At 30.6% G+C, this 12200-nt stretch overlaps 1 protein-coding gene across 1 annotated transcript; it reads right to left on the bottom strand.

Moving 5' to 3' along the window:
* Positions 1–10056: 10056 nt before the first annotated feature.
* On the bottom strand, positions 10057–11085 carry LOC107484967 (protein SLE1). Its single transcript, XM_016105509.3, has 2 exons — positions 10903–11085; positions 10057–10338 (listed from the first exon to the last, which is right to left on the bottom strand). The coding sequence occupies exons 1-2, from the start codon at positions 11018–11020 to the stop codon at positions 10112–10114; spliced, it is 345 nt and encodes a 114-aa protein (XP_015960995.1). The 5' UTR covers positions 11021–11085; the 3' UTR covers positions 10057–10111.
* Positions 11086–12200: the final 1115 nt, after the last annotated feature.

Below are 12200 nucleotides of genomic sequence, written 5' to 3'. Positions count from 1 at the left end.
CCTTTAATTTCAAGATTACTGAGTGGCTGTTATCCTTTTTAAGGTTTGTTTTGAGCTCTCACTCTAATTAATCTTATTGACGAGTGCTGTTGATGGTTGCACTGTGTAAAACCTATTTTACACTTTCACATTGGCATTGCTAATCAGATCCCTGGCTATTTGTGTGTTGGTTTTTTGTAGAGCAATAAGTGGAAAGCTGAACAATAACACAATTTCTCAGCTTGTGAAGACTTGTGATGTAAGATTTATTCTCTCAGTATATTTGTCTTCTAGTGATGATTTGAAATCTCTTAATATTGTCTTCAACATACTTGATTAGCAACTATTGTGTTTCTTTTAAGCAGATTTGTATTCAAATAGGTTTTCTTTTAAGAATAGTTGATTGTTTTTTTCTTTTTTAAAGAAGGAATTTATATTTTGGATGGGGAAGACTGAGGAGAAAGCTGTTGGTACACGAAATCGTGATACACAACTTCGTGCAGCTGACCAGCAAGTGCACTGGGTCATCCAAGTAATACCTTACGTGAGTAAGGGTCGATCCCACGGAGATTGTCGGCTTGAAGCAAGCTATGGTCATCTTTAAATCTCAGTCAGGCGGATTCAAATGGTTATGGGGTTTTGATAATTAAAAGAACGAAATATAACATAAAATAGGATAGAAATACTTATGCAATTCCTTGGTGGAAATTTTAGATAAGCATATGAAGATACTTTGTTCCCTCTGAGCCTCTACTTTCCTATTGCCTTCATCCAATCATTCATACTCCTTTCCATGGCAAGCTGTATGTAGGTGTATCACCATTGTCAATGGCTACCATCCATCCTCTCAGTGAAAATGGTTCTCTACGGTTTCCTGCATAGCTAATCAGCTGTCAGTTCTCGATCGTGTCGGAATAAGATCTATTGATCCTTTTGCGCACTGTCACTGTGCCCCACAGTCGCGAGTTTGAAGCTCGTCATAGTCATCCTATCCTAGATCCTACTCGGAATTCCACAGATATGGTTTAGACTTTCCAAATCTCAAGAATGCCGCCCATTTGATTCTAGCTTATACCACGAAGACTCTGATTGCACGAAATGGAAGCTCTATTGTCAGGAGAGGCAACCATGTGTCGTGAACCAGGAGACTATGAGATACACACTCAAGCTCTCGCAGATAGAACGGAAGTGGTTATCAGGCACGCATTCATAAGGGAGGATGATGATGAGTGTCACGGATCATCACATCCATCAGGTTGAAGTATGAGTGAATATCTTAGAACAAGAATAAGCGTGAATTGAGTAGAAGAACAATAGTACTTTGCATTAATTCATGAGGAACAGCAGAGCTCCACACCTTAATCTATGATGTGTAGAAACTCCATCGTTGAAAATACATAAGAACAAGGTCTATGGCCATGCCTCCCAAATAGCATGAAACAAAAGAAAAAGAGTTCAAAGACCTGATCCCAAGATCAAAGATGATCAAAAGATCACAGATGATCCAAAAGATGAAAATACAATAGTAAAAGGTCCTATTTATAGAGAACTAGTAACCTAGGGTTTATAAAAATAAGTAAATGATGCAGAAATCCACTTTCGGGCCCACTTGGTGTGTGCTTGGGCTAAGCATTGAAGCTTTCACGTGCATAGGCTTCTCTTGGAGTTAAACGCCAGCTTTGGTGCCAGTTTGGGTGTTTAACTCCAGCTTTTATGCCAGTTTGGGCATTTTACGCCAAAATTTTTATGCTAACTTGAAACGCCAGTTTGGGCCATCAAATCTCGGGTAAAGTATGGATTATTATACATTGCTAGAAAGTCCAAGATGTCTACTTTCCAACTCAATTAAGAGCGCGCCAATTGGGTTTCTGTAGCTCTAGAAAATCCATTTCGAGTGCAAGGAGGTCAGAATCCAACAGCATCTGCAGTCCTTTTTCAACCTCTGAATCAGATTTTTGCTCAGGTCCCTCAATTTCAGCCAGAAAATACCTGAAATCACAGAAAAATACACAAACTCATAGTAAAGTCCATAAATGTGAATTTTGCATAAAAACTAATAAAAATATAATAAAAACTAACTAAATCATACTAAAAACTACCTAAAAACAATGCTAAAAAGCATATAAATTATCCGCTCATCAGGTGTCTTTATATATTTGAGATGTCCAAGCATTTTCACTTTATCTTTCTATGAATTTAGGATGAAATTGTCTTGTTTCCACTATATGTTGAGGCCATAAGGTTTGCATTTCGTGAGGAGAACATGGTTCGCACTGCAGTTTAGGATGAAATTGTCTTGTTTCCACTGTATGTTGAGGCCATAAGGTTTGCAAGGTTTGCATTTCGTGAGGAGAACATGGTTCGCACTGCAGTATGAACTGTAACCCTTAATGTTTATCACGGTGAGATTTTGCTTAATTATGACCAAAGGGACAAATTTATGTAAAAAGATAAACATTATGTAAAAAATTTATGTTTGAGAATATATATTCTTTTATGCATTCCCAAAGGGACAAATCAAGTTTTACTTCGTGGCAACTTTAACAAGGTTTCATTTGCCATTGTCAATGCTCTATGCCGAAGAAACATTCAGGTATTATTCAAACTAAAGTTTTATTATATATATTCTCATTTCATCACTAATGATGGACCGAATTGCAAGCAGGTAGCTTTATTGCATAAGGAAGAGCTGAAGATGCTTCAACACAGAGTCACAAAATCCAAAGGACGCTTTACTCTTTCACCAATCAATACTCCAAAGGTTTAATTATCCATATTTCATAATAATAAAATCATAAAAGCTTTTGCTAACTAATTTCAATAATTTTTCGTAAAATAATACTCCATGCGCCAAGTAGTAGTTAGTTAATAGTCTCGTGCTCTCGTTGATAAAATTCGTATATTAAAGAATAAATCACCTAAATAAATTGTTTTGGATAAAATTTTATATGAATATTTTTATTTTAATTTGGCTATATTTTAATTTAATTCTTTTTTATGAAAAGCTAGGTAGGAAAGAAAGAAAGTACGAGGAAGCACAAGCTGTTCTGGCTGCTGCAATTGCAGCTGCGGCATCTTCTAGGGTTTCTTCCTTCCGAAAAGACTCACTAGATGAATCTATGCAACAAGAGGTCATATATACTTGTGCCTTTCTCAACTTCTATATATCAAGCAAGCAGTACTTGTGCTTGTTCTAATTGACAACAGGAGGTCATATATACTAGTTCTTATTTACAGAATTTATTGAAGTTGGATGCTTTAAGTGGGAGGAATGGTGCTGATTCTCAGCCAATGCCAAAAGCTAAAGAGACACTTTCAAGAGTAGGTATGACAAGCAATGCAATCTTGTCAACCTCAGAATATTCTAAGGAGCAATCTAAATCATGTGATATCTGCAGACGATCCAACACTTTGTTTAAATCCAAGATTATGTGAGAAGCTTGAGGCAGAAAGAAATGGACTTTGTATGCCTCATTGTTTCATTTAATTCAGAGTAGAAATAGCAACATTTTGTATGTCTCATATGTGTTAGGAAACAAGCGAAAGTATAATAAAAAGTATATTTTTAAGATTGTGTTTATGAGTTATATAATATTTTGTTTATTGATATTAATTTTGGTTATTGTGAAATTTTAATAAAAAAATTATTTATTTACTACGATAAAAATGACGGTAAAAACTACCTTTTTAACTGATAGAAAATGTCACTTTTATTTAGTAAAAAACGGCAGTTTATAAATGCCGTTTTAACCAACTAAAAACGTCATTTTAACTTGGTAAAAATGGCGATTTTAAATGTCATTTTAATCAATAAAAATACCACTGGCAGGGTAAAACGGCGGTTCATAAACGCCGTTTTAACCAACAAAAACTGCCATTTTAACCTAAAAAATGGCAGTTTTAAAACGCCGTTTTAACCAACTCAAAAGCGCCGTTTTATTTGGAAATAACGGCGGTTTGAAACGCCGTTTTAACCCATCAAAAAATCGCCATTTTAACCTTGGGAGCGCCATTTTATTTGGAAATAACGGCGGTTTGAACCGCCGTTTTAACCTATAAAAAACTGCCATTTTAACTTTGGGAATTATGACAGTTTTCAGAAAACCACCGTAATAACCAGAATGGCGCCCAGAATTACGTCGTCTTTCAAAACCGCCATACTTGGTAATAATGGCGGTTCAAACCGCCGTAAATACAAAAAAAAAAACGCCGTAATTACCAAATTTTTTTGTAGTGATATAATCCCGTTGACTATGGGTGCATGAAGTCTCTGTGGCATTAAGGCTAGAGTCAGAGAAGTAGCACTTTCTGATTCGAAAGATCTGGCTTGTCTGTGGCACCTTGAGTAGGATCGTGAAGGGGAGTGGACTACTTAGAGCTTTATCTTCTGCTACAGTGAAAAACCTAGATGTGGCTTGATGAGAGGACATGAGTCATCTCAACATGGTGGATTGCTACAGTAGAGGAGGTTAACTTGATGAGAGGACATGAGTTAATCACTTATAGCTACCATTGAAGGAATCAGAAGGTTATTGAAGAAGATAGTAAAAAAAGTTAATCCGAAAAGACAAAGCATCTCTGAAGCCTCAACCATTCTATACCATTGAATTCCTATTTATCCAGTAACTTTTATTTATTTATTTTGTTTTATGCTTTTTTCGTGACAACTCATAATTTTCTATCTGCCTAACTAAGATCTGCAAGGTGTCTACTACTTGCTCAAACCAACAATCCTCGTGGGATCAACCCTGACTCACCTCAAGTATTACTTGGACGATCCGGTATACTTGCTGGTCTATCTGTGCGAATTCTGCGGAGCTAGTTTTGTGCACTATCAATCATCATTTCTTTGATCTGTTTAGTGCCTTCGTGTGTAACCTGGAGTTTCTCCCAGATTTCTTTGGCTGTCTTGCATCTAGACACCTTCCAATACTCTTCAAAGCTAATAGCACAATGAAAAAGGTTGATGACTTTAGTGTTCAGCTCCATTTTCTTCTTGTCATCATCATTCCATTCAGTTTCTTTGTTTGGAGTCACCACTCCATCAGCACTTGTTTTTATTGGAATTTTGGGGCCGCTTACAACAATCTTCCATATGTTGTAATCAATGGATTGGATGAAGATCCGTATCCTCTCTTTCCAGTAGGCATAGTTCCTTTCGTTGAAGAAGGGAGGCCTATTGTTTGACTAGCCTTCTGTTAGAGTGAAGGCAAGTGTGGTTGTACCCAAGTTGTTCGCTATTGGACCTTTGCTCCAAGCGGTGAAATTTGATTCTTGAGACCTTGACTCTGATTACCAATTAAGGTTGTAGAAGGCTTGGAGAAAGGGGGTTGAATCTATGGCCTTCTTTTACTTTAATAAAATAACTCTTTAATTACAAACTTTCAATCTAAATCTGTTTGAACTCAGCAGTAAAAAATTTATGAGACAATTTCATTTTGTTTCATGAATGTCAGAAAATAGAACAGAGAAGGGAAGAGAGAAGCTGACACCATCATGTATTCTGGTTCCGTTGCCTTGTGCAATGCAACCTACATTCAGTCTCCACCACAACAGTGGTGGAATTTTCACTATAGTTAAAGTATTACATACACCAATTCCAAAGGATTGACACAATCCTTTCCCTCTCAAATTCTAACCTAACTTGACTTGGTTATGCTAATACCTAATTCTTCACTATTAGTGCTAACCCAACTAAGAAAGAGGTACCTCACAGGTACTGGATACAAGACAATAGAAACAACATAAAGAAATCTAAAATCACTCTAGGCTTTTCTCTCAAGTGTATCATTTAGCTTTTTTCCACTCTTTGGCTTTTTCTTAAGCTCTCTCTTTTAGCCTTTTACCTCTCAAGAAATTATAGAAAGATATACATTGAAAATAAAATTACAATCTGTAAAATATGGAGGAGATTGATGCTTCAACAGCCTCTATTGCTATAAGATGAACTGGGTTGAGCAAACACTAATCAAGTTCTTTATCTTGGCAGACTGCTTCTTTCTTTAGATAGCACTGTCTAAAACGTTGAACTCTCTCAGGAAGCTCTTTATGAAACTCAGACTCTAGTTCTTTTCTCCTTCCTTTCAGAAAATTGAAAATCTTTCTTTTGTATCTCTTTCCAAATTGCTGAGCTGCTTTTCTCTGAGTCAATTCATCGAGTTGTGTGCTGCCAATTTACCATTTCACTCTTTTTAATTAATCCCTAAATTAGGAATTTTGAATCTAAGCCTTTTTGCTTCACCGAAAGCCTCAGGGAAGCTATGAAAAAGTTGTTAAATGGTAAACCCAGATCTGAACCCTTGAACTACAACTTTGTCTCCAAGAAACAATTTTGGCCTTTGATTCACAGCAGTGATTATCATAAATCATTTTCTCCATTTATCCCAAAATAGAGTAGTAGAGAGTTGAAGAAGGAGTGAAGAAAGTAAATTGCAAGCAAATGAAAATAAATCACCTTTAACTTCTGACTTGCCTAGAATTAGATTGATTTGGGTGATTAGACCTTTGCTTTTTGGATTAAGCTTTCTCTTTCTTTCTTCTATGGTGAATGAGTAAGGAACGAAGCTCTCTGTTTCTTTTCTATGACCAAAGCATATGTGAAGAGCTTGGAAGGCATCAGCTTGAGTGAAATACCTTGGGCTTGGATTTTCTTCAGCTTGGGTTGGATTTATTTTATTTTGCCCAGCAGTTTTCTTTGCAATATTTTCTATGGGTTTCGATGGTTAAAAGGACCCATGAACAATGATTTTGATTCCTTGCATTTGGACAGCTGTTTCTATTAATTTTGGCCTGAATCACTTTATCAAACACAATTAAAAACTAATTGGATGATCAATCCAATAAAATAATATTTGTCACCATAAATTGAAATTAGTTAATTTCTTAACTCAACAACTACAATCGTGACATAAGGGACTTCAAAACGAATTGTTGAAATAAAAAGAATATAAAAGTTTTTTAAAAAAGTCAAGTTCTTACAGATGTGTTGCGAATATCTCTAAAGAATCTTAAAGTTACTAAATTAGTCTACGAAATTTACATTCAACATATGTTGTATTGAAGTTTGTGGTTGAACATATTGGATTATTCGCCTTTCAGATTCTAATTTTTTTATTCCAAATACTAATTTTTTTAAAATAGATGAATATGATGTATTATTCATTGGTATGGGTAAGTCGAGTATTTTTTTAATGTGAAAATAAGAAAGCCAAAGGTTAAATTTTGTAATAAAATTTTACTAATATCCAAATCTAGCTCTCAGATTTATAATTTAAAACAAAAAAAAATCATAAACACAAATCCAACCCTCACATTTATGATTAAAAAAATAAAAAATTATATGCAAAAATCTGACCCTTACATTTTAATTTTTTAAATTTGATTATCTATTTTTTTTATTTCTCCTCTACAATTTTGTGATATATCCCTTATTTTCATGATCCAATAAAATACATCTTCTTTTCTAAGCTTAAAAAAAAAATCATGATATATACATCTTTCCCTTTAATCAGAAGAGAAGAGACAGGAGTTCCTCCTTTTCTTCAACAACAAATATTCAAATGAATTGGATGAAAGAGGAAAACTGTTGGAATTATCATTCCTTTTTATTCTTATCGATCTGAATTCCATTTAGTTGTAGGAAGCTATGCTTTTCTCATGCTTCTATCAAATTTAAGGAAACCAACCTAGTACGTTCAAATTAAAGCCTTTATAATGAGTTCTTGAATTAGTTTAGAAGTGGCTATCGTATCAATTTATTAGTGAGCCGTGAGGCATGAACCTTTTACTGTGTTGTGAACTACTAAGTACGAGTCATTTGAAGAAAAGCAGATGTTACTTTTTAATTTTCTGCTGCAATTTATATATTTAAAAAAAATGAAATTTAAAATTATGCATTTATAAAGGATTACATTTCGGTCTTCAATGTACTCTATGTAAATGTAAATTACTACAACGTATGAAAGTTTTAAAATTTAAACGTAAACGATTATGATTTATGAACATTAGCAATTTACACATATGTTAGGAGATTAGAACTACTCTAAGGTGTTGCAGTTTACGAATAAACTAAAGACATGTAAATCGTTAAATAAAAAAAGAAAGATGAAAATCGTGGTAATCTTGATGCACAATAAATTTTTTAACTTTTTCTATTTCGTTTGAGTTTAATTATTTTATTTGTTTTTTTAATTTTATCAAATTTTTAATTAATTTTTTATATTTTATTTTTTAATTGAATCCTTACAATATTTTTAATTTTATAATTAAATCCTTTTTAAGATAAAAAAATTATTAGAGTTAACTGAATATTTTTTTGCAAATTAAAGGCATTCATAATTAAAACCTAACTAGATTTTTGTTTACGGGTATTTTGAAAGAAATATTTAGTTAAGTTTAATTTTTTATATAAAAAATATCTAATTACAAAATTAAAGTTAGTGAAGAGGATAAAGTCCAATCCACATGTTATCAAGACCAAGTTTATTCCACTTTATAGAGGTCGATCGGATCTACTCTGACCTCAATAATCTTACTTAACTAACCTCTATTATCACTCCTATCCATCTAAAAAGAGAGATTCCAATATCTCTACTAAAAGAGTGACTAATCTCCAAAAAAAATGAGACTACTCAAAAAATGGTTATAAACTCTACATTTATACATATAAATATTTTAATATTTTAAGTATTTTTTGAATTTTAAATTTGAATCTACTAAAAATTTGTCTAAGACTCTTAACTTAAGTATTTGAATTCCTTAAATACCACTCTTATCTCTCCATAAGAATTTAAATAAGTTTCAGAACAAAACTCAATTAAAGAAACATATAAAAATTTAATTAAAAATATAGTAAAATTATAAAATTAATAGAATAATTAAAATTTTTTTTTAAATATGGATTTTACTGACAAAATAATGCTTATTATTTGAGACTAAATAACTACTAATATAACGTACAATAACTTAAAATTATATATATACTTGTGTAAGAATGTTTTGAATTATGTTATAATAAGATAAATAAATGCTAAAAGTTAAAATTAAAATTCAGGATGTAAAAACAAATCCATTCTTAAAATTAAAATGTTATAAAGTATGTTTATAAACATAATTATTTAAATTTATTATAATTAATTTTTTTATTTATCTTAAAAAATGGAAAATTTTGGTTTTTTCATTTATTTTTGGTCACCATTAATTGACAAATTAATTATTAAAAAGTACCAAAATATATAATTTTTTTGTTTAATATTGTATAATTTTATAGTTATTGTTTTTGTATATTATTTTTATTATTGTTATTTTTTTATAATATGAATTACTGATTGTTCAGACGGAGCAAATTACATAAGAAAAAGTTATATACTAATTTTTTATAGAGTTTATATAATTTATTATAATTTTATAATTTAATTTAATATTCATTTAGGTTAACATGCCAAATTATTAGTGTATTTTATATTATTTTTTATGTTTGATATACAATATAAATAACTAGCTCATTGAAACGAAGATAATTTATTTTAAATAGGTCACTAATCATAAAAACTAAAATAAATCAAATAAAAAATTAAAAAATTATTGTACATAAACTATTGTACATATTTACAACTTTTGTATTAACTTTTTTTCCATGTTATATCCTCTATTTAAATTTTAAATATTTTTTATTTATAAATTGTAAGTCTTTATCAGTTTATGTTGGCAATTTAAATAGATTAAATTTAACATTAAAATATAATATTTTACAAATATTATAAATACATAATTTTAAATTTTATTTTATTTAAATACATAAATTGGCTTCGTTTTAAATTATCTCCTTAATATAAAGATAAAAATTAAAATATTGCTAAATTACAATAAAAAAAAGACAAAAGGTATAGGACTATAGCACTTGAACATGATAAACTTGGATAAATCGAAAATAACAATCAAAACAACAATTTTATAACATCTGCCTTTATAGATAAAGAAACACAAATAGTACACACACAAAACAACAACATATAAATCCTAACAAACTACATTATTAGCAACTAAGTAGAAGGACAACGAAGATAAATCGACACAACGACATTATTAACAACTAAGTATGGGAACATGCATCAAGGCAACAACTTCATAACATCTATTTTTCTTCGTTGGTAAACTTGGATTCATTAATATCGATGCCTTCCTCAGCAGCATACTTTTCGCCAGACTTATCCATGGTAGAGTGACCTCCTTTACGTCCCATTTTTTGGTAGCCCGCAATTCCTATCTGCTCCTTCCTAGTCTGCCCTCCTTTTATACCCATCTCATGATATCCTTCCGATTCCAGCTGCTCCTTCCTAGTTTGGCCTCCTTTGCTCCTTCCTATACTTTTATTTATATCCATAAGTGATACTAATGTGATCGAAAAAGATCATCTTAAAAGTATAAAGAACATTTTTTCATTTTCAAAAAGTAATAAGTAATAGCATTCATGATTCTTAAACAAATAGTATCAATTATTAAAACGAGTTTTTAATAGTCTAAATATAGGATTCAGATTTGTTCATCCCAAGAAGAAAAATTTTCATGCAAAAATTGATTAAAAAAAATGAAAAATTTGTCTATTTTTCTTTGTCATTTAAATTTCTTAAAAAATAATAGTACAATATATTAAAAAAATTTTAAATAAAACAACATACACCTAAAAAGGATTATACAAATAATGCAAATTATTATTTAAATTATTAAATTATTTTTTATTAGTAACAATTTAATTAGACTCAATTGTGATAATAAAAATACATAAAAAATATATAAAAAATTTTAAAAATACTTATTAAAATTTATATCTTATGTATTCATTATGTACTCTCATAAAAAAGATAGAATTAAATTTATATTATTATTAATAAAAAATAATTTAAATAACACAAATCAATTGCATACCTTCAGCAAGGTGTTCTTGAGTTTCTAGACTCTTACCACCAATACCACCAGGAACCACGGTTTCACCTTGCTTTGCCCTCTCATCAAGCTCTTCACGCTTTTTTTGCCGAGTTGTCATATTGGTTCAGATTTTTTTTTCACCTTATGGAATTTTTGTTTTTCTAGAGATGTCTATAGTGGTAATTGAAGACGTAATTTGAATGAGAAATAAGACAAGAGCAGCATGATTTATATATAGTTAGAAACAACTAGGGTTACATTACATGTGAACCAGTAAAGACGAAGGACGCGCGTACAATTGCATGCATCGACTCGTGTACGATTCCATGCATTGACACGTGAATGAAGTCGTGCACAATGATAACACTATTAGGTGGGATGATAGTGACACGTATATATAATATATAGTGAAAGAGACTAACTCAATTGCGGTGGGTGAGTTTTTAGCCTGCACCTGATACCTGGTATACCTGATACTTTTTTTAGTTTGCTGTTCTTCCTACCATATTGACGTGTGGAATGTAAATTGATAATTTAACATAAAGTGAGTTACTTTATAATAGATGAATTGAATTACAAGTCTTTATGCAACATATTTATTTTGATCTGTATTTATGTTGCAATAATACAAATTTGTCATGCTTAAATATAAAATATTCTTTTGACATTGTTTTTGAATTTTTACTATACTTTATATAAAAAGTTTATGTTTTTTGAAGTTCATAATATATAAGTTGTTAGATAATAACAAAAAGGATAAGGAGCAAAAGTTATTTTAACAATTTTTTTAAAAATAAAATATAAAATATAAAAAAAATTTTAATCCCAATAAATACATATTATATTCAAATGTTCTATACTTTGTTTGGTCCGAGTCATTTTCAATGAGTGAAATAAAATGAGTTTAAGAAAAATAGAATAACTATTTTATTTAATTATTGGTTTTACCTTATCCGAGAATTTTACAATTTTTATCAATAGTTATATTAAACAATCTAAATAAAATAGTAATCTTTTGAGGTTTGAGATAAACACCCTATAAGAATCTCATTATAAACTTGTATGCATAATTTATGAGAATATTATTATAATACTTACATATATTTAAAAATTAAAAGGTTCTTGTTTCATATGCACATACTTATGGTTATAATGGAAACAAATATTTATATAAAGTATTTGCTGGAAAGTATAGGATCAATACTTAATAAAAATGTGTATTTATTTTGTGATCTTTTTGCATGCGAAAAAAAATTCTGAAATAAAATAAAAAAATAATTATTTTTATATCAAATAAT

The sequence above is a fragment of the Arachis duranensis genome, chromosome 4 (genome assembly GCF_000817695.3).
Source record: "Arachis duranensis cultivar V14167 chromosome 4, aradu.V14167.gnm2.J7QH, whole genome shotgun sequence".
In the NCBI taxonomy this organism is placed as follows: domain Eukaryota; kingdom Viridiplantae; phylum Streptophyta; class Magnoliopsida; order Fabales; family Fabaceae; genus Arachis; species Arachis duranensis.
This window is presented reverse-complemented; position numbering and strand designations above follow the sequence as displayed.